We start from the raw sequence: 22195 nt of genomic DNA, 5'->3' as shown, positions 1-22195 counted from the left end.
ACCCAAGTGTTGTGCACGAGTGCGATTCGCGAGTGGGCCAAGACCTCTTTTTGCGAGAAAGTGTGCGTGGGACAGAGACCAGTGTTCGAGTACAGCAGTGCGAAGGCTCCGACACTGACACTGAACTTTACTCCGGCTGGAAGACATTTCCAAGTGGTAACAATGCACAACAAAATGTCTGTGCTTACGACACAGACACTGAGTTGTATTACAGTGCCAACGAGTGAACTGCGTTGATTTTTGTGTCGCGATTATTTTTGTTTTTCATCTGTGGTTTTAAATATGTAATTGTTTTCAGCTTTTCACCTTTTAGACACATGTATAAGCACCTTTAAATAAGCACCTCACACACTTGTTGAATTCAAAACATTTTTGTGTTTTTGTCTAGTTGTTTTCGCGTTTTGCAGATAAAACGAGTGGGACACTCTTTTTCGTAGGGGGAAGGTGTCGCGAAGGCAATGTCTCGCGGAAAGCTTCTTCTTTTTCAGCTACCGCTGGAGTTCGTTCTTTGCCAGATGCTCTTGTTAGAGGCGCTATTTAACGACTTGTCTCGAAAAAGATGCCTCGACGAAGAATGAGAGTCTGAACAGAAAAAGCTGCAAGAGTTGTGTTGCGAGGCATGTTTCACGCGACCATGAAAACTCATGTTGGGATTGGTTATCCCCGGCTTGCTTGATTGGTCCGCCCACCCGTGGATGCTGAAAAACACTATTTAATAAGAGACTCGGGTCCTTTTTTAGGGTGAGCGGACTCGGGGTCAACAGCGCATTTCACCACCGGAGACCAGTCATGCAAGCCGAGGGGTATGCGATCATTTTTCATGTTTTGTATTTGTGACTTAGTGCATTATGTAAATTTAAGTTGTGTTGGATAAATAAACCCCCAATTAGTGCTCTCCGAAATCATCTTGTTGACTTGTCATCACTTGCTTGTGCGGAATTGCTCCCACGCTTCTTTGCCCCGAGGATCTTCAGATGTGTCTAGCTTGAACAACCCTGAAGTTTCGCTACAATATCATAACCAATGCAAACATTATCAACAGTCGCGAGTATAGGACACGTCGTATTTGACTCAATCACGTTTGTTATGATGGCGTACATAGTTTTCCTACAGAACTTCGGTACTAAATGAGGTAGAAGTTCAGAGGCACAGAGGGGCTTGAAGTGATCAGTATTTATTCGAGAAAGAACGCCGCTGGAAGCAGAGTTTCGGGAAGTTGACTTTTCCTCGTCAGGGCAAAGGCATTGCCATACCTGAGAAAAGTTAACTTGTCAAAACGTTGGCTCCAGTGACTTTCTCTGTAGTAATATTTAGAAGCATTTAGTCCATCACGTGAATTTAAGTGACAGTATTAGAAATAAATACTCACAAATTATCAAAGAGTGGCTACAATAATTTTATGAGCAGGAACCAGCATGTAATTACTAGACATCTTTTGAACTACAGGCCAAAAGCAAAAGAAGCTAAAACAATGTAGCCGAGCCCATTCGAATTCAAGCTTCTCAATAAATGAATTTTTTCGGCAGGAGCCTGGATGCCATCTTCACCAATTAAAAAGCGACACCGCACTTTCGTCAGTCCAGTCAGACTTGCAGAGAGCTGGGTTCATACTCTTGTACTCATGCAAAATCAATACATGCTTAAATAATAGGTCCAAGTTCTTGTGCTCACCCGTTGCCTTTATCAAATGCTGAAAAACCTTCGCTGAACTAGAAATCACCGGGTTAGTATGCCGCACAGCCGCGAAAGACATGTGTTGCCCGATCAAGCCATCTTCGACAAATGCGTGGTTCAGTTGTTTGGCGTGGCTCACTGCGGCTTCCGTTCTCTGCCCGCCACCGCATGCTGTCTTTATCTCTCCTGTATTTGGCATGCACGCCAACCGAGCGAGATGACTGAGTGCGATCTAACTTCTAATATCACTGAGCGGGGGGCGAGAAGGAGATTGATTGATTTGTGGGGTGTAACGTCCCAAAACCACCATTTTGATTATGAGAGACGCCGTAGTGGAGGGCTCCGGAAATTTTGACCACCTGGGGTTCTTTAACGTGCACCCAAATCTGAGTACACGGGCCTGGCGAGAAGGAGAGGTGGCAAGTGCTACGAACTCAAGCCAGTCATTTCCCGAGCTTCTCATGATTTCAAATTAACAAAAAAGGAATAAGAAAACACATACAAACAAAAATAAAAGTTTTTTCAGGGGTGTAAATTTTTTATTTCTAAAAACTTGTGAAAGCCAATAATTGCGAACGTGCACATCAACGTCACTCTGTTCAACCGGATCTGATTGGATGCCCGGCCACCGTTACGAGTGTGCATGTTCCTTGAAGCCAAAACTAGTGCCGAGTTTCCGGGGCCTGGTTACAGTATAATAAAGTTACTGGACGTGTTTCGAGGTAGAAAGCTTTGCTGGAATTATCGCAATCTCGAAAGCACCTATATAGGTAATATCAGCGCATATCAGCTTTAACTTCAGGTTATGCTCCTTTGCCCCGTTTGAAGTGATCGCCGGCGTTATATATATATTTAAGAAAGCCTTGCAGACGCACCATGACGTAGCCTTCTTCGAGCGGCTTGCCGAGCGGCGGGCAACTGTGTTCGCCGGGAGGTATCATCGTTCCTAGGATGATGCCCACCAGCGCCATGACGAGGCCGACGATTATCACGACGCAGGCCACAGCGGACACCAGGAAGACGCTGCGTATGAAGTGCACGATAAGCGTGTTTAGCTCGAACCTTATCAGTTTACTGGCCGTCCGCCAGTCAAAAGCGCAAATTTAGCTGTTTTACATTTATCACTTGGCAATTGTGTGTGAAAGGCGCATTCAGACTTCCCAGACAAATATTATGCGTACGCTTAGTGTGTTAAGACGTTTTGTGTTCTAGGGTATTTTATATCAGACATTGCAGTACTGGATTAGGGTAAATACGCAACTGCTAATTACGTATATTAGCGTATTTACGAAGACAAAACTCATATAAACTCAACTTCTCTAAAAACACTAAACTCCAAAAATACAACACGGTGATCTAGCTACAAGTTATTGCTAGTGTCATTTTTCTAATGTTCAATCGTCGACTCTGTCTCATTTCTTTTTTTTTCACGTTTGTTCGGTCAAAGTCGCGCCAATTTCTTCATTGTAATGGCAGCGCAAGAAAACTGAAGTCAGATCAAATCGTATGACAAGGCTCCGAACTATTTTGTGAAGGGTTTATTTGCAAACCGGAAGGACTAAGTACAAAGATTATCCAAGTGCGCTCGCATACATTGCGAATATGCTGAAGAGTGTTCGTCAAAAAGCGATTTCAGAACTTTAGCAGGCTGTTTTTTCGAACTGCAGGAATGCAACAATAGCGATTTTTTTCTTTATGTGGAAGGCCTAAATGATTCTGCGTGCTTGCACGCAGGCCCGAGTATGAAATTCGTGTTTTATGAGGAAAGTTTTGAAGCTCGAATAGAAATGACGAAAAAAAATGGCAGCATATCCACGGAGTGAATGATGGAGAGTGGGGCGAAGCATCCGTGCGTCCATTCGTTCTTGCTTCCGTCCGTCCATGCGTCCGTCTGTGTGACCGTTCGTGTGTCCATTCGCCCGTACGTGCGTGCGTCTGTTCGTGCGTCCACACGCCCATCTGTGCGTCCGTCCCTGCGTTCGTTCATGCATCCGCCCCTGCGCCCGTCCGTGCGTCCATCCGCCGGTGCAGCCATCCGTGAGTCCGTCCATGCATCTGTCTGTGTGTCCGTTCGTCCATCAATTCAACACTCCAAGTACCACCATCTCGCATCTTTTCATCATATATTCCGCATGTGCACTGCCATCCAGCGGACACTCCAAGGACTAAACTAGAGGTGCCACACGCACACTTTCTTACGGCTTGCGCTTCGTGTCCACTTTCCACCTTTAACCACCTTGAGTTCATGGTATATACTAGTTCACTGTATTTATGGTACTGCGGCCCAACGCTCGCTAAACTTTTCTAAAACCAAGGAGGTTATGCCCGTCGAGTATAACGTAGCAACCCTTTCTTGTCAGATAGTGCTCAATGTACATGCCAATGGCTGCTAATGGGGAATGAGAGACAAGAGAATTCGGCTTTTAGTTATAGCGCACGCTGCGAATTTTTTATTGTTCAACAATGCACAAAAGAAACTTCTCACCGGCACCACATTGGAGGTGAAAATGTAAGACTGGTTACACACTACGACTACTACTACGACTACGAGGGACGAACGGGTGCCGCTATAAAGAGCTTCGCTCCTAAAATAAACCATCATCTGTCTGAACGGAACCTTAGTAGGATGCGAAGTAGCAGCGGGGTGCACGGTGTTGACCCGGATGAAACGGGCGTCGACGCGGGTGCTGGAAGAACTGTTTGAAGCGAAACTCGGTGTAGCGTTTGCTCGAGTAAACGCTTGTTTGAAACGCAAAGACACGGTGTGCGAGAGGCAATGATGCCAACCCTAGGGATTTATCCCTAGATCTAGGGGTTTTTTGTCTCTTTTAAAGATTTGGCGTCTTTTTGTGAAATCTAGGGATTTTTTAGAGTGTTGAAATGAAACGCTATGCAGCTTAATGACTGGTGTTGCTGAGTAACCACGCGTTTTTAATAATAAGTAACTGCAAAGAATGTAATTTTTTGCTAATTTCTATTTTTCATTTCTAACTTTCCTTCGCTATTTCTATTTTTTTCGTTTAAAAGAGCATTGGTGTTGTGCAAGCCGAGAGAGGGCGACTTTGGTTCTGTAACGCGAGCATTGAGAAAGTAATTGCTTTTTCTATGACGCGAAATTCTCGCAGTAACAACCACTGACGTGTGCTGTCGAAGGAACTTTTCCGAACTTGTCGTCGCGAGTGAAAACTTTTCTTCGCAAGTGAAGTGCAACTGTGGAAACTCTGAGGTGTGCTGTACACTCGAAGGAACTTTTCCGAACTTGTCTTCACGAGTGGCTACTTGGCTTCGCGAGTGAAAGTGCAATTGTGACTTACAGTGCACGGAAAAACGCGCGAAATTCACCTCCGCCGCGCACCTTCACTGTGCAAAGTGAAGGTGCGCTCCATGTGAAATGGCAACTTCTGGACGAAGAGACTTTGAGCAAGGTGAGCCGAGTAGAAAGGTAGCGAAAGCATACGATCAAAAACATTTGACGAGATGGGAAGCTGAACCAAAGTACAAGGGATGGCTAGCAGCGAGTAAAAAAGGGCCCCTGTACTTCTACTGCAAGTCATGCAACGCTGATTGCAAAGGTGGAAAATCGGAAATCGACCGCCACCTCGCAAGCTCCAAGCACAGGAACAGTGCTGCAAGCTTGCAATCGACCCGCACGCTGACATCTATGCCTGCAGTAAGTGGGCAAACTCAGCTAGACAAATCTGTAAAAGAGGCGTAAATAAGGCTTGCAGCATTCATCACAGAGCATAACCTGCCATTTAATGTCATGGGGCATTTAGTTGACGTTGTCAAAGCAGCATGCGATGATTCCCAAATTGCAAAGAATGTGAGCTGTGGCCGGACGAAGTGCACTGCCATCGTAAAAAATGTTCTTGGAGAGCAGAGTCGCCAAGACATCTGTGAACTCTTGCGCAGACAGAAGTTCTCTCTGCTTGTCGACGAATCTACTGACAAGGGAACAGTGAAGCATCTGTCCCTTGTCGCCCGAGTGATGAATGCCAACGGCGACGTAGTGGATGCGTTTCTTGACTTGGTACCAGTCAGCGACGGAACCGCCCAGTCTCTCTTCAGCAGTCTGAAGGCAGTCTTTACTAGCACAGAAATTCCATACGAAAGAAACTTGATCGGTTTCGCGGTGGACGGAGCAAACGTGATGATGGGTGCTCATCATTCCGTCGCATCGATGCTGCAAGCACTAATTCCAGGAATTTTCATTCTGAAATGCGTTTGCCATTCCTTCCATCTCTGTGCCTCCTACGCGTGCAAAACACTACCGAGAGGAGTGGAGGATCTGGCCCGCGATGTGTACAACTACTTTTTGTCTCCCAAGCAGACGTCTGCATACCAGGAGGTCCAAAGGCTCGCAGAGGTGAAGCCACATAAGCTACTGCACCCGAGCCAAACCATCAATCGCGCCCCTTGCGGTCTGATTTCCCCTGATCGTGAGGGAAAATGAAGTGAATGAACTGGACAGGGAGTGGCGTCTCCTCCGCAACATGGACCTGAGTAAGCACGCTGGCTTGACTGCGAGCCAGTTTTGGCACGCCGTATCCCAGATGCGAAGAGGCGATGGATCACAAGAGTTTCCTCTGTTGTCAGCGTTTATGAAAAACATTTTGTGCCTACCACACTCCAGCGCTGCGGTCGAACGTGTGTTTTCGCAAGTAAATCTGCTGAAAACAAAGCAAAGAAACAGGTTGTCAACAGACGCGTTGTGCGGCTTGCTGCACGCAAAAAGAACCTTGACGGACAGCTCCTGCTACACCTTCCAGATCACTCCATCGCATTTGAAGCGGATGAAGAAAGAAATGTATGGTGATTAAGACTTCAGAGGGTTGCGTGTCACGATGTCCAGCATTTTCGTCGTCCTGCAAGCCTCGGCCGGCTGCCTCAGTAATTTGCGCATACAGAGAAAAGACTGTTGCAAGAGCATTTCAAGAGGCGTTGCTGTGAAACCAGAGTTGTCTGCTCGAAGAAGCGAATTCACATCGCTCCACAGAAAATATTGAAAAAAAGAGCTGCAGTTGCTGCTAGTAAGCTATATCTTAACTCTAATGAGATTCAGAGCAAACGAGGCGAAGAGCAAGCTGCGTTTAGACTAATAAAGGTGAATACCAACGTGCGAAAAGAAAAAAAATGCAATCTGAGGATTTTGTCTGCTATCTAGGGATTTTTGAGGGGTCATTCTAGGGATAAAGCGTTGCCTCAGGTTGGCATCACTGGCGAGAGGCGTTGAAGATGCTTGAGTCCGACTTACGTCTCGTTGGTGTTACCCGCACGCCGTCTTTATTTTCGAACGCGATTGATGTTCCTGACTCACACCTCGTCGGTGTCGCTGGTCTTCCAATACCGACGCTTGCGTTCGGCTTCTCTGCCTCGTGCCTCGTCGCCATTGACGTCGCCATACGCGAACGCGATCGGCTTCACTAACCCTCACAGTGCCGGCGACAGCCGAGAAAGGTACCAGCGCACCAGTGTAAAGCACGCCGCGACGGCGTCCGACCCGTTGGCGCGATCGCGTGGCAAGCAGGGGCACGCTGTCTACATTGTTGGTGCGCAGCGCGCGCACCTATCGGCTCGCGGCTTCTTCCCGCCAGCAGATGGAGAGATGTGCCGCGGTTAAGATGATACCAACGTGAGCACTGGGTCGAGCGTTGCAAGAAAGGGAGAAGGTAAAGCGAGAGTCGTACGGACGTGGCCTGTCATTGCAAATTGCTAGAAGGCTCCCACCTTACAGCTGCTGCGGACGCGCAACTAAATCTGTCAATCTTTCGGCTCATTTATCTGGGATGAAACTTACCCAAACTCAACCCGCCTCCCGTGTCTTTGTGGTTCAAACAAAGGTTTACTAGAGTAAACGCTATGCCGACTTTCGCTTGAAACCGTTCTTCCAGATAGTTAGAGCGCGGGAACAGAGCAACAAAGACACAAGAAGGACACGAGTTTGTCGTCGTTCTGTTCCCGCGCGATAACTATCGTTATGTCATACCAACTAGCCCGAGATGCCACACTTCTACGTTCTTCCAGCACTCGCGTCGATGCCCGTTTCAACCGGGTCAACGCCGTGTGCACCACAGCTGCTTCGTATCGTATCTGAGTTGCCTTGGGGAAGATGGTTCATTTGTAAAGATTTACAAGGCTAGAGTAAACTGCCTTCTTTTTTTTGAAACAGAAGGTCAGAGCGTGAAGATCAGGGCAGCGTGAAGGTAAAGGTTGCGAAGCTTTGAAGGTTAACCATGATGACTACTGCTTTGCTCGTAATAAGCTGCAAGTAGCATTTGCTTCCTCATACAGGCATGTCAGCAGCTCCAGGTGCCATACTTGCGAAGAGACACAACGGCTTCATTCTTTGCGTTTCATAACTAAAGCGCATGCGTAAGATGCAGCTCGAAACTGTGTTAATGGTCTCAAACTACGTCCTGATGACATCTATGTTTGATGCTAACTGAAATCAGCCTTGCATTCTTCTTCGTTCGCAATCTTCGCGCATCGAATAAGTAAGTAATTGGGTGAAAATAAAACTGATACGCAGGACCTATCTCAGAGCAACCGGTGCTCCCTTCAGAACAAAACAAACAGAACATTCACTTTTGTATACCAAGGGCAGGTGTGCGTTATATTGCGCACTTTTAGAAATAGTGTTTTCTATGAAGTCTCAAACGGACTCACTCGTCTGGCGTCCTCTCTTCGGTAGCTGGCACAACAGCGTGATCTTTCTGTGTCGCAGGTTGATTCCTTGCTGGGGACGGCCGCTGAATGAAAAAAATGAAGTAAAAGACAAGCCGATCTGGCTGTGTACATCCACATCGGAGAAATCAACGCTCATTCATTGCCCTTATTGAAGAAGGAAGATCACTTATTAGAAAGATAGCAATATTTATGAATAGAAAGTGTGCGAAAATTACACAATAAGGATTGCACTGTTAGTGCCTTTATAAACCATACCTTTAAACACGAGCATAATTTAAGTATGCCCACTGCCCACGTAAATACACAGTATCTACACATCGAAAACGGACATCGGTACCATTGATATAATAACCGCTATACGAAACTTCTGGTAATAATTACTTCATGCTGGTAAGAATGTGGCCAACTGTAATGAAAATGTTCTATTGGATACTACGACTTTATATACACTCTAAGCCAAAACGGAGCAACAGGGGTATAGGGGTTGCTCCTTTCAGGGAGCAATTGCATTGCCACTCCCATTACTCTCCTAAAAGGAGTAACTGCAGAGGGAGGAACCGTTGCTCTCCTTTCAGTTCCTCCTTCGGGGGATGAACAGTTACTCCCTCCAGTTCCTCCCTGCAGACCAACAGTTACTCCCACCAGCTGCTCCCTGCCGACCAACCATTACTCCCACCAGTTGCTCTTCTAAGAGCAACAGTTACTCTTTACCGTTCCTCCCACGTGTTCGCAGTTACTCTGTGAAAACCAACTGCACATGCTTCCAGCTACTCCTTGGGGAAATGAGTATTTATCTCGAGTATGCTTGTCACACGCTTAACACATGGCGAGAGCTCCTTGGAAGAGCACTGCTTGGGTGCTTCTAACACAAAAAGTGGACAATATTGAAAGGAAAATAAATGCTTTATTGTTCTTTTTATGAGGCGACGTGTGACCACACGTAAAAGTAGACTTCGCCACACCACAGCCAGCACTAAACAAACACAATACATCAAAGGTTTTCTGCGTCATCCGTGGAAAAACAATCTTGAATTTCTAGCCTAGGGCAGTCTGTGTCATCATTGGTGAGAGAAGGGCAACTTCTCCAATTCTGAAGAACTCAAATTTCGCAGCTGGTGTTTTGTTGCGAAGCGGACCGAATCGATCCCGCCGAAGCCACCACTGTTGCGAAAGACGGGGACGCCAACACGTCCTCGAAGGCGCCACTGCTTTCAACTCCGCCGGGAAGGTCACCAGCCGTTTGGTAGCGTATGTATCTCAGCTCGCGACTGCTTCTGCGCCGAGCTGATAAGACGAGCGGACGAGACGACGGTGAGTTAAACAAGATTTATGTACAGCATATATACAGAGGCGTTACAATTTCGGCACTGGGGCCGACAGAGACTCGAAGAGCCGAGCTCTCCTCTCTAACACATAGGTCAGCCTTTCGCCTAAGACCGCTGACTCACACACATGTCGGCTCTCCGACACGGGGACTCCTCTCTCGTAGGACCTCCGATCGCGACGCGCCGCAGGGCTTCTTTTATTTACACCGGGTCCAACCAAAATGTCCAATCAGAAGCGCCGCTGGTCGTCAGGGCAGATTCCGCCAAAGGGGGGGCGCCGCGCCATGCGTCAGACCACCAGACACGCGGACGCCGGCTCGCTGTCACGCGCGCAGCTGACTCAATGCACGTAGGCCAGGGAGGCGCCGCGCGTGTTCACTCCGTCGAGTTGATCGCGCCAGGCGGGCTGCGGGCTGGCCTTGACCCAGATTGCCTTTTTCCGAGGCACGGACGTTTGACGAGGACTCGCTGGCATAACAGCACCCCCGCCGCCAGACAATGCACCGGAAAGACGAGCTGCTTCCACGGGGCTCGGATGTCAGGTGCGCTCGTTCGCCAGGTCCCTCCAGGTTCGCCTCCAGGGCCATGGGGAGAATACAGCTCCAGACTGTTCCGGGAACACATCCCATTTTTGACGACGGATCCCAGCTCCACTGGCTTGTCGCCACAACTTGTCGACCAGCTTCACTCGTCTCTTCTGACCATCTTCGGTTTCAGCACTGGTCGATGGTTCTGCAACTTGCCAAGAACGGATCGACAACAGACAACACACGACACACGCAAGTGCCTTCGGTCACCCGACAGAACACCAGACAAAGTATAGTACAACATATACCTATCTACGTGTCTATCGGAATTTTGTTCCCTCTACATCAAGAGGCACACGTGGGACACAAGACTCTTAAAGTAAGAACTTGAATTTTTCACACTTACAACAACGCAACGAATTAGAATACCACATAAAGCTGGCCCCTTGAGATCACTCTGAACGAGAGCGCTCAGCCCAGGTCGTGATGAGGTCAAAATTTTGCCCCGAATCGCCAGCCAGAAACCGAAAGGTTGAGAAGTTACTAGCTGGAACGCACTGCTCAATGCACCTGCATTAGCGTTTACCTTTCCTTTATTTTTTTTTGATAGCGAACGTCAAAGTTGCGCTGTGGAGCAACATGCTCCACTTCAGTAACCGGCCACTTTTAGGCGACGATACCTATGCGGCACCAAGAGCGGCTCACACTTTCGACGTTGCACAGGGGAACAACGATACGGCTTGCTACTGATTGACTCCTCACCGCTTAGCTCGATATCGTGTTCGATCACCGTCGTGTCTCCGGGACGGTCCGACAACACATACCCAAACTCGGAAACAATCTTTCTCAGGTCCTCTTTCTCAGGTCCTCCTTCACTTAAGCTAGGCTCTAGGTTTATCTGCTCCCGGATTACTTTCGATCCCCCTTCGATCACCTCACTAGAACTCAAATTTTCTGCTTCCTCTTCCTCTGAAGCTTTCAACAGCTGATTTACGACCGCTTGATGTTGAACATTGGGTTTCATCAAGTTGTAAATTTTGTCTGGCCGCCTTCCTGATTTCACTTCATAATTTGAATCGCAAGGCTTCAATAATACTGTGGCGGGCCCTTCCCAAACAACCTCAAGCTTGTTCCTTTTGGATGGCTGCAGCCGCATTACCTGATTATCAACTTCAAAAGCGCGCTTCTTCCCCGATTTCTCGTAGTGCTCCTTCGACAGCACTTTTGCCGCGTTTTTCTGGCTTTCCACTAGCGCTTCAATTTGGCTTTCCACTAGCGCTTCAATCGAGAGATCCTCACTCTGCTCTCGAATGAGCGTCTCTCGATCAACTCTCGGCAGCTCGCTCCAACTTTCCGCTACAGGCGAGAGCGTTGCAACCCTCTCGCTCTGACTCAATGGCGCCATGTCGTCTCCCCTTTCTCCGGAAACCGCGCAGCTAGGTTCGGCGACGGGCCGCTCGCGTGACTGCTCACATGACTCATGCGGAAACTTTCCTTTCTGGGGTTCCGTCGACCCGCCGACAAGGTCACTTGAGAGTTCACCGCATGGAACCAGGTCAAGCTTCCGCGAAAGCTTTCGCGCTTGCGATCGCGTGAGAGCCATGCACGCTAAGGTGGAGAAGAACGATTTGCCCTGCTCTTTGAGAAGCTGCTCCGAGTTGTTGGAGAAAAGATAAGGAAAACGATCATTTAGCGCGGCAGACACAGCCGCTTCGGTGCGAAGCTCACCGAACGGGCCTTTAATGACAACCGTGGCGATTTGTAAGCGAACACTCTGCTCCTCGGCGACTTGCCTGATCCACGCGCATTCTCCTGTAAAGTCATCCGGAGACACCAATGAAGGATGGACAACGTCCATGGTTGCCGCTGAGTCTCTAAGTGCTCGGCACGTTTTCTCATTGACCCTAATTTCTTGGAGATACGGCTCCAACAACCGAATGTTTTTTTCTGATTCTCGGATCGTTGCGAAGGCAAACTTTTCCTGACAGTTTCTAGCGATGTGCCCTTCCTTTTTACAATTGTAGCAGATTAGCGGCTTCCGTTTGTTTTCCGATTCAAATGCCTGTGTGGTAGAAACCTCACTCGATTTCTCCGCTTCTGTTTGCCCTTCCCCTACACTGTCCTTCGTAAGAGACGGGTCCTTTTTGAAATTACGGTGCGGAACGGGTTTCCGTTGATCAGGTTTCCTTGAAAAGCCCTCTTTCCTTTCATCCTTTTCAACGCGCACTGCCCTGCTATGCAACTTTCGGCGAGTATAATACTCCTCAGCTGACTCTGCTGCCTTGTTTAGCTGTACTTCACCAAGTTTGTCCTGCAGCCAAAGTTTGACATCCTCCTCGATGCAGCGGTAGAATTGCTCCAATGCAACGCATTCCACCACTTTATCGCGGTCGTCATAAACACCTTCGCCCTTGAGCCATTCAATCAAATCGGCTTTAAGACGAAACGCGAAGTCAACGTGTGACTCATTCCCCTTTTTAGCATACCGGAACCTTTGCCTGAAAGCCTCGGGTGACAACTTATAACGTCTCAAGAGCACTTCCTTAACCTCGTCATAGCTCTCAAACGCTTCCCTCGACAAGCAAGTTATCGCGTCGGACACTTCGCCGGGAAGAAGAGCTAGCAGGTTCCGCGCCCAAAGAGACCGCTCCAAAGCGTTTCGCTCACAGACGTGTTCAAACTTGACGAGATACTTCGCCATGTCCTCGCCTACTACGAACGGTGGCAGTTGGTCCCGAATTCTAAAACCGCTGACCTGAATCGTCGGAGAAGCTACGCTAGGCGCCTGCGAACACTGTAGGATTGCCAATTCTAGTCGTTTCAACTCTAGGCGCTCTTGTCTCTCAGCCTCCTCGCTCTCGCGACGTTCGCGCCTTTCAACTTCTTCACGTTCGCGAGCTTCGCGCCTTTCAGCTTCTTCGCGGCGTGCTTTAATATCCACCCAGGCCTCATCGACTTCCTCAGCCGACACTCCCTCATCCTTCATGATCTCAAGGATCGCTTGCTTTCGTTTCGCACGGCCCAAAGTAATGCCGAGTTCCTCACAAATTTCGATGAGTTCCTTCACTTTAAGGTTCTCCATCGTTCACACTAGCCTCTTGCTGTTTGCCCCTGTTAACAATTTACTTGCCGTACCCACTATAAGTCAACTAGCAAGACGCGCAAGCAACTTTTCACTCTCCCGTGTTTACCCCCTCCGCATTAACTTTGGTTTCAAAGCACTTCGACTTTGCTTGAAACGATCAAAGCTCACTCTAATGCTTCACACAGCCCTTCTCTAAACTACTACAACCTGAGCTAGAGTAGTCTGGTGAACTGAGGGGAAAACATCAGGCACTCACCGCATCGATGTCGCTGACGCCGGCCGATCCCGCAGCTGCCAACCACTATTGCGAACGACGGACCGATCCCACCGCTGCCACCACTGTTGAGAACGACGGACCGAATCGATCCCGCCGAAGCCACCACTGTTGCGAAAGACGGGGACGCCAACACGTCCTCGAAGGCGCCACTGCTTTCAACTCCGCCGGGAAGGTCACCAGCCGTTTGGTAGCGTATGTATCTCAGCTCGCGACTGCTTCTGCGCCGAGCTGATAAGACGAGCGGACGAGACGACGGTGAGTTAAACAAGGTTTATGTACAGCATATATACAGAGGCGTTACAATTTCGGCACTGGGGCCGACAGAGACTCGAAGAGCCGAGCTCTCCTCTCTAACACATAGGTCAGCCTTTCGCCTAAGACCGCTGACTCACACACATGTCGGCTCTCCGACACGGGGACTCCTCTCTCGTAGGACCTCCGATCGCGACGCGCCGCAGGGCTTCTTTTATTTACACCGGGTCCAACCAAAATGTCCAATCAGAAGCGCCGCTGGTCGTCAGGGCAGATTCCGCCAAAGGGGGGGCGCCGCGCCATGCGTCAGACCACCAGACACGCGGACGCCGGCTCGCTGTCACGCGCGCAGCTGACTCAATGCACGTGGGCCAGGGAGGCGCCGCGCGTGTTCACTCCGTCGAGTTGATCGCGCCAGGCGGGCTGCGGGCTGGCCTTGACCCAGATTGCCTTTTTCCGAGGCACGGACGTTTGACGAGGACTCGCTGGCATAACAGTTTCCATCAGGCTAGCGCAGCAGAACGTCACCGCAGGCATATGTGAAGCATCTCATTGCTGCAAGAAAAAAAATAGAAGTGTGAGGTTAAACATGCCAGAATCAATTCATAACAATGAGTCACACACACTGCAGCAGCGCTTACATTCTAGGATGTCTACTGCAAAACGAAATGTGAAAAAAAGGAAGGTTCGGCCAAACGTTACTTGGCAAGCCATATAAATGCTGATGTGATAGACGATCTTCACATGATGTCTCAGACAGCAATATTCTGGAAGAAAATGTGCAGCACCTCAACAAGGCATATTTGTAGCAGTTAAAGATACCCTTAGGTTCAGCTAACTTGTTTCCTATACACAGCTGAGTGACATTTCTATGAGCCCATTCATCAATGGGCATTCTAAGTGTGGTCATGTGTGTGGCAAATAACACGTACTGTCCGCTCATGTTAAAATACTTATTTAGCTCGTGCACATAGATGCTCTCGATTCTACTGTTCTATCATACGCTGCTGCGTCTTGAATTGTGCAATACCTGTAGGCACAAGCCAAGCAGGCAAAGCCTGCTTGAAAGCAACCATTTGCAGAGGCTACATGATAATCTTCAGTATATTTCTTTGTACCAGACGCAAACGGCTGGACAAAACTATAGACAAAAAATGTAGACCGTGCTACCTTGAAAAAATGCTTTAAATTTAGTAAACTAGGGTGCATTTGTTCACTCGGTTGTCGAGGAAGCAATATATCTTAAGGCATGCACAGATATTCTGATTCTTTGTTTGACAGTGTCACAGATAGGTTGCCAATACATATATATTTGAGAGCAACAAGATGTGATGCTTCTATTAGTTCAACGTCTTGTTGGTTCACAGCCAAACAGGTTACTGCTTGTTAGACAAATTGGAATAAGCACACCGTGGTTTCCAAAAAAAAGCATTATTAGAAGTTAGCTCCCGGTGTGAATGTCTGCCTATTTATTTTGTACTGCCTTCTACATGTGCCACAAAGACATTTGTTGAGGATGTGCTACCAGTCAAGCCAAGATCGCATACTTGGTGAATGTGATGGAAATACAAACATTAGAAACACTGCCACCTCTAGTAAGAGCATAACACTTCAGTATCTTGGACCAGCAAAGAGGTGCACAAGAAAGTTAAGCCCACTCTTGCGGAACTTTGAACGCGAATATTTCAGAGTGGGGGAGGTCAACATGCTGTGGCACTTTTAAACCCTCGAACCATCTGCAGAAAACAGGGTAAAGGCAAGTCAAGAAACGCTGTTATGAAGGCCTGCGCATGGACAGCTTTGTGCATCTAGGCCCAAGTGTTATGCTTTGTGCAAGCCAAAATCCATGTAAATAGGGAAAGCATACTTTTAGGAGTACCAGCGTAAACAAATCTTTGCAGTTGGCTTTTTAGTACAAACAGCAATCCCTGCAATGAAAACATAAACATTTTATCTTAACGGTAACAGTGTGAGCACACACACGGGCCAGCGGAGCCATGTCGAATTGTCAGTGCCAGTGTAACCATGTGGCATGATGAACTATTCTCTGGCCAACACATGCACAGTTTGCCCCTAAAAAGCGATGCTTTCATATACGTAGTACAAAAAGTCTGCACTTACCAAAATTCACTTGCTTTCTGTACTTTAGCATCGTTGGGAGCATCTGCAGTATAACCAAATTTGTGTCATATCCCTGAAAAAAAAGTAAAAGACATGCATCAAATATTGTTTCATTTGGTAGCAGTGAAGTCAGGTTAAGAACAGCCAAGTGGGAATCAGCCTAATTATGTGCATGCGGCAAATCCCAAACGGTGTTATTGAGGTTGTCGAAATTTTCGTCGATTGGTATTAACGTCGATATGTGACTTCAACGGCATGCCAAGTTTTCACAGCGCATAAAGATTTCATGATGCAGAATAATGACAACGCTAACGAGAACATACAGCATTTATGATTGTCTTTTACAATATTCAGTTTTGCTAAGGTTTTGCATCTCTAAAGAAATCTGAAAGATTTGGGTCATTCCTCCTCCAATTGTTCTGTCAATATGTAAACTGCTCGCTTGATGGTGCGCTTATAAAATAGTACGTTCAGCGCAGAGGTGAAGCAAGTGACGCAGTGATGTGGGCAGATTTTTTTTTAGGCGTGCGGAGAGTGGGGGGGGGGGGGGGTCCGCTTATCTGAATAGGCCGGGCAAGCGAATATGGTCGTCAATTTGGGCTCCCTACGCCCGGCCTAAAAAAATTCTGTGCGCAACCGCCTGGCTATGCCAGTGAAGTGACGCGACAATGATTTGTTCACTTACTGATTTACATACACTTTACAGCTCTAAAAAATGCGGCCCAAGGCCCCAACACTCAGCCGTTAACATTACATAAAGCCAATGGTAGAAAAGTGCCAGTATGAATGCAGCTACAACCCCGCCCCAATGTTTTTTCAAGCGAGGTAATGTTGCGGAAATGAACTTTTAACTGCAAAAGTACACTGGCACTGCAGTGGTGACAGGGGAAGCAAGAGGGTATGCAGGCGGTAATAGAGGTAATTTAGTCCGATACGGCAAGCAATGGATACGGCGAATAAGAGCAAATCATTTCTATTTCAATAGCGCAACCACTCAACAATGTATTGTAAGAGCATTAAATCTTGCTGGAAATGCCACTCACCTGCACGCTGATGCATGCACAGTCCTTTGTCCGACGAGCGAACAGGCTTGCAGATAGCTGAAGACGTGTTTACGATGTGTTTGTTCCACCCAGCAGCAAAATCCACAACTACCTCGCGCTCCATAAAGATAAATATACACTAACCTTCATCACGAATAAGTAGAAACGCAAATCTGCGACACACACACACGATCAAAACATAGCTCACAAGCCCGCACGTCCATGTGCTCGCCGACTACAGACTAAATGAATATGAGTAGTGCGAACGCGAACCTAGTTGCGCCGAAAAAAAAAAACGTCGAGCAGTGGCAGCACAGGCGTCAGCGCAATGATTTCAGTGTGTTCTCCTAATACAATTATAAAAAAAACTGAGGTACACTAAAACCCATAAATAAACATAAAAAGTTGAGTATAATTTTTATTCAGTGCTAGTCAACATAAACACTGAATAAAAATTACTTTGTAACTTACATCGTTTGCTACGCTAGCGCCACACTTGTCGTGCGGGCGCAGATGGCGCAGATTTGTCATTCTGCCCTCAAACTACACGGTGAAGCGTGCTACTAAGTGTATGGCTGATGAGAAGCGCGTCTGGGTCCGCTTTTTTTTTTCTTCTCCGATATATCTGGGCGGGGGGGGGGGGGGGGGGGGCTCTTTATGCACGTGTTTCGGTGCTTGATCGACTTTGACGCCCTTACTTCGCGGACGAACGGCGTGTCTAGGCTATTTTTATCGTTGTTTTGCACGTGTTTCGGCGTTTGGTCCGCTTTGACGTGCAACTCTCCATTCTGCTGCTGCGTGTGTTAGGTATTTGCCGTACTGTATTCTCAGGCCTTCTGTGTTCAGCCAGCGCTGCTATCTTATTATCTACGGATGCTAAAATAAATCACTGTTTTGGTTTGGTGAAGTTTGGCACACAGAACAAACAATAATCTGGCCAATGAATATCAATGTGGGCGGCATGCATATTTGTGTGCGGTGTCCTGCCGGGGAGTAACCGTTGCGTGACGAGAGCATTTACAGCGGTTCCTCCTTCCGTTGCTCCCTTACAAACTTAAGATGAATACAGTTGCTCCCCCATTCTCGAAGAAGTCGGCCATCTTGTTCCGCTTGGTCTTTTCTGAGAGTAACAGTCGGTCTGAAGGAGTAAAAACAGCCGTTGCTCCCATTTCGGCCATTTTTGGCTTAGAGTGTAGGACACGAATTGAAGACGGCGAAAACTGTAGTACGTGCGTTACATAGTGGTGAATTGTTGCATTTTCATTCCTAAACACTCGAAATCTCACGAAGCGGTAATAGGCAGGTGTTCAGAAAAGTGTTCGAAAAAAGCGATGTCTCATAAAATACTGAGGTGCTAATAGGAGTTAACTTCGGGATTCGCCGAACGAGAATGTGCAGCGATTCTTGACAGGACCAGAAGACCCTGTCGGCAACTTTCAAATACAGGCGTCGCCAGGGGTGCGTCAGGGCTATCTACAGCTTAAACATAAACCTGTTGATAACTATGTGGCAAAGCCTTTCCTTTTGCAATAAAAAGCGCAAAGATAAGCTACCCGGATGCACTCATCAGATGTTTATTAGTTTGATCATGGTGTATATGTATTTTTTTGTTCCTGTATATATATATCGTCTTTTTCGAAAAATTTATTTTACCATCGTTTGTTCGCACCATTTTTATTCATCATGAATTAGCAACTCACCCAGAAGTAAATTTTTTCTAATGCATCAGGGGGCTTTATTCATGCAACTACAAGTTTTCCCCATAATTTTCACAAAGAGCTCAATCATATATTTCGCCACATTTTATGTGTTCTTCACTGGGCTAAAATTTAATCACGAGAGAAATTAATAGATGTGAGGAAACTCACAAACAGGGTATCTTACACTGACTGTGGAAGTCGGCTGCGAAGGTATCATGCTTGGTGGCACCATGCTCGATGGCATCGGGCCCGTGGCAGTGGACGGCAGTGTAGCGTGGTCCGCATCCTCCTGCGTTGGTGGACGAGGAGCGTCGGGCGTCGCGACCATTCCCGGAGACTCCTTCGCCTCTCTGGTGCCATCTTCGTCGTGAGTCTCGTGGCTTTTTTTCGACCGTTTGTGTGTCTTGGAAGCGCCCTCTGATGTAGACACAGCTGACTCGGGACTCCTGAGGGTTGTAAGTGGACAAGTATGTAGCATACATGTTGAACGTCTACGCACAGTTTCCCTGCGATCTGTCCGACCGACTAGTCGACGAGTTCGTCCTTCCAGGTTTCGAAAATAATACTCTGCTTTACCCTCATCCACTAGCATTCTAAATAGAAAGACCGCGTGCAATTTCTGGAGGAAAGTACAGACACATCTTCATGCCGATGCGGTCTCCGACAGCTACTGTTCGTTGAATTCAGCTATACATGTTTTCTTACATGCTGGTAATAAATTTTTACAAAAAGAAAGCACATCTTGAGTTTTTGACTCAGTCCAATAATCCCAATGTGGCCTCCTCATCAACTTTGTCGAGAGCTGCGTGGCCGGCTATTTTCTTTCGAGAATGCTGTGTAACGCGCATATCACGCGGGCCCTTTGTGACCGGGGTGTCGCATAAGAACAGTCGTTTATCGCCTTCGATGAAGAAACTATATATAAAGGTTAAACAGAAACGATACAAAATACAAGGCGCTCAAAAACTGCTTCTGTCAGGAACACAAAGAGGCTGGGCAGCGTTGAAGAGAAAAAGTTGGCCTATAGTTTTGGTCCTCGGATTGCAACTGGGCCGGGTGCATTCTGGCACTTCTGTTGGCGCCCCAAGGGGGAGCCCGCTCTCTTTCCCTCAACGCCGAGTCACCGTAATTTTGCCATAAACTTTCCAGTGCACACATTTGTCGGTTAGAGAGCACTGTCCTGGTGTTGCCGCAGTCGTCGTTTCTCCTGACCTTGAGAGAAACAGGGGCTACTCCAGAGGGGGCAAAGAAACGCAGTTAGGGAGCACCAAGAGCACATTGATAACTCAAGAAACAGGACAGTAGACAAATTACTATAATTACAATTTGGCAAATAGGCCTCCAAATATTAGCTGGCGTTGCCCAAGTTTTGCTACATATGGCGAACGTCAAAGATTACTGGCCCGCCGCGGTAATGTGCAGTGACGGTGCTTGGCTGCTGCTGACCTAAGAAATGTCGCGGTTTCTATTCAGGCCGGGGCCATCACGTTTCCGTGGAGCCTGAATGCAACGGGCCAATGCGGCCATTGCGCGTTAAAGAACAGCAGGTAGGCGAAATTTTCAGAGTCCTCCGTCCCCCACCGCGTCTGTCATAATCATATAGTGGTGTTGAGACTTAAAACCAATAATAATAATAATAATAATAATAATAATAATAATAATAATAATAATAATAATAATAATAATAATAATAATAATAAATATAATAATAATAGCACAAACCTGTACATAAACATGCAATAGGAAGCAATATTTCTGACGTGCATTTACTATATGCTGCAGGTCAGACAAGATGTTCGACGCCTAACTAGTTTTGTAACTATGCAGTAAACAAGCCAGATTAGCGTAGAAAAAGGAATTAAATCTCGCAGGATATGACAATCGTAACTTTTGATCAAAAGTTGGGTATATCTTTTTCGGCGGAAACGTTCCGAAACAATTCCAACAATTGCATGTTTCCGTAAAATCATTACGGGGATATACTAACAAATGTATACATGAAGTTCGTAAGAAAACGCATGGAGTTATTGGAACGAATTGACGTTTCATATGATTCACATAGTCACGAAAATGCTCGTTTGTTTGCTGATAATTGATTCTGCAACAAGATAGCGAGTTGCGCTTGTTGGTCGACGTTCATGTTTAAAAGTTAGCTTGAAACGTATCGAAGGCGCGGATAGTGCACCCAGGTCTTGGGTGGGCTTCCAAGTAACCTTTAAACATTGTATTCCTCGTCAGCTTGTCAACGAGCTGCGTCCTTGTCAACAAGACTGCGCTGATCGACAAGGTAATCTCTTGCCATCAGAAACACTTGTGAAGGGTGCGGTACACCGTTACTACGCGCAGTAACACATAGCTACATCCAAAGGTTCGCGCCGGAGGGCGACGGCGCTAGGTGCTCGCACTCACTTTCCGTTCCCGTCGGTGGCTGACGGACGCCGGTGCTTGCCATCCCGCGACTTGTGCTTCTTTCGTAGCTTCGTTCCGCCGGCCGCTGTAGTGGTGGTGCCGGCACCAGCGGTGGTTGTAGGAAATTCGTTGTGCGTCTTGTTCGATGAATCCATGCCACTCAAGGCCCACCAAATGCCTCGACCCGGGAACAGCCACGACTAGCGACAGTACGCAGGCTTCCAGAAACAGGGGCTCGCGTTACGTGTCCCAAAGAATTCACGAGCTTGGCGGGATGCACGAGAGCTGAGTGCTTGCTTCTCGCAGTGAGCAGTTACCCACTACAGGGCATCTGCTAAAAAGCCTGTGCTAAAGCGTGATGGATAGAAATATGTTGAGTTGCGCTGTTCCATTTAGTTTCGTTTTCAGTTCCGGTTTGTTTCGATTGTCATGTGACGCCTCGTGCGGCAATGTTATGTACATATATGTATACATGTGTAAATAAATCAGTTGGTAAAGTGCTGTTCTTCAAGGTGGACGTTCTTTTCTCGGCGCTCCGCGCCCAAGTGGTGGAAGGCTGCGGCCGGCAGCGTCGGCGTGCTGTGGCACATCGTTCTTTCTTCGTCGGCGTCACGGCCAGCTCAACCCCGACACAACAAATACCTTGTTGAACGTCCCGTAAAGTTTAACGCAACCCGTGTTTTTTATTGATTTTGTTGATCTTCTCTCTGTCTCTGTTTTAGATGTGTAGCATCTATTTCTAGGGCCTATGTCCCGCGGCGTCGGCGGCGTTCGCACTCACACCACGCATGCGCAACTCTCCTTCTTCCCTCCGTTCCCCAGCTGATCGTTACTCCCACCACTTCTCTGCTACCACTTACTTGTGCTCGCTCCCTCCTCTTCCTGCTCTAGGCATCCTTCCCAGAGACGTTAGCACTTCCACTGAGAATGCAAGTCCCCTCCCCCCTCTCTCCTCCTCCACACTTCCCCTATCTCTCCTCGCAATGCCAAAACAGTCAGCATCTGCTACTCAGTTTCTTGATTGAAATAACCGACTGCTCGCGTTGCACAACCGCACACTGGCCACCCCGTATACATAGGCACTTGATCTTGACC

General features: G+C 47.6%; 1 protein-coding gene across 1 annotated transcript in view; it reads right to left on the bottom strand.

Moving 5' to 3' along the window:
- The window catches only part of LOC142786384 (uncharacterized), a 57960-nt gene extending 36224 nt beyond the window's left edge, over positions 1-21736 (bottom strand). The window contains exons 1-4 of the mRNA XM_075884046.1: positions 21101-21736; positions 18876-19137; positions 8341-8423; positions 2550-2697 (exon numbers count right to left, since the gene is read on the bottom strand). Of these exons, the coding sequence (XP_075740161.1) occupies positions 2550-2697; positions 8341-8423; positions 18876-19137; positions 21101-21255 (648 nt within the window). The 5' untranslated portion in view covers positions 21256-21736. The remainder of the gene's footprint in view (positions 1-2549; positions 2698-8340; positions 8424-18875; positions 19138-21100) is intronic.
- Positions 21737-22195: the final 459 nt, after the last annotated feature.

Source organism: Rhipicephalus microplus, unplaced genomic scaffold (genome assembly GCF_043290135.1).
Source record: "Rhipicephalus microplus isolate Deutch F79 unplaced genomic scaffold, USDA_Rmic scaffold_23, whole genome shotgun sequence".
Taxonomy (NCBI): domain Eukaryota; kingdom Metazoa; phylum Arthropoda; class Arachnida; order Ixodida; family Ixodidae; genus Rhipicephalus; species Rhipicephalus microplus.
The sequence above is the reverse complement of the archived record's forward strand: the minus strand, read 5'-3'. Positions and strand labels throughout refer to the sequence as shown.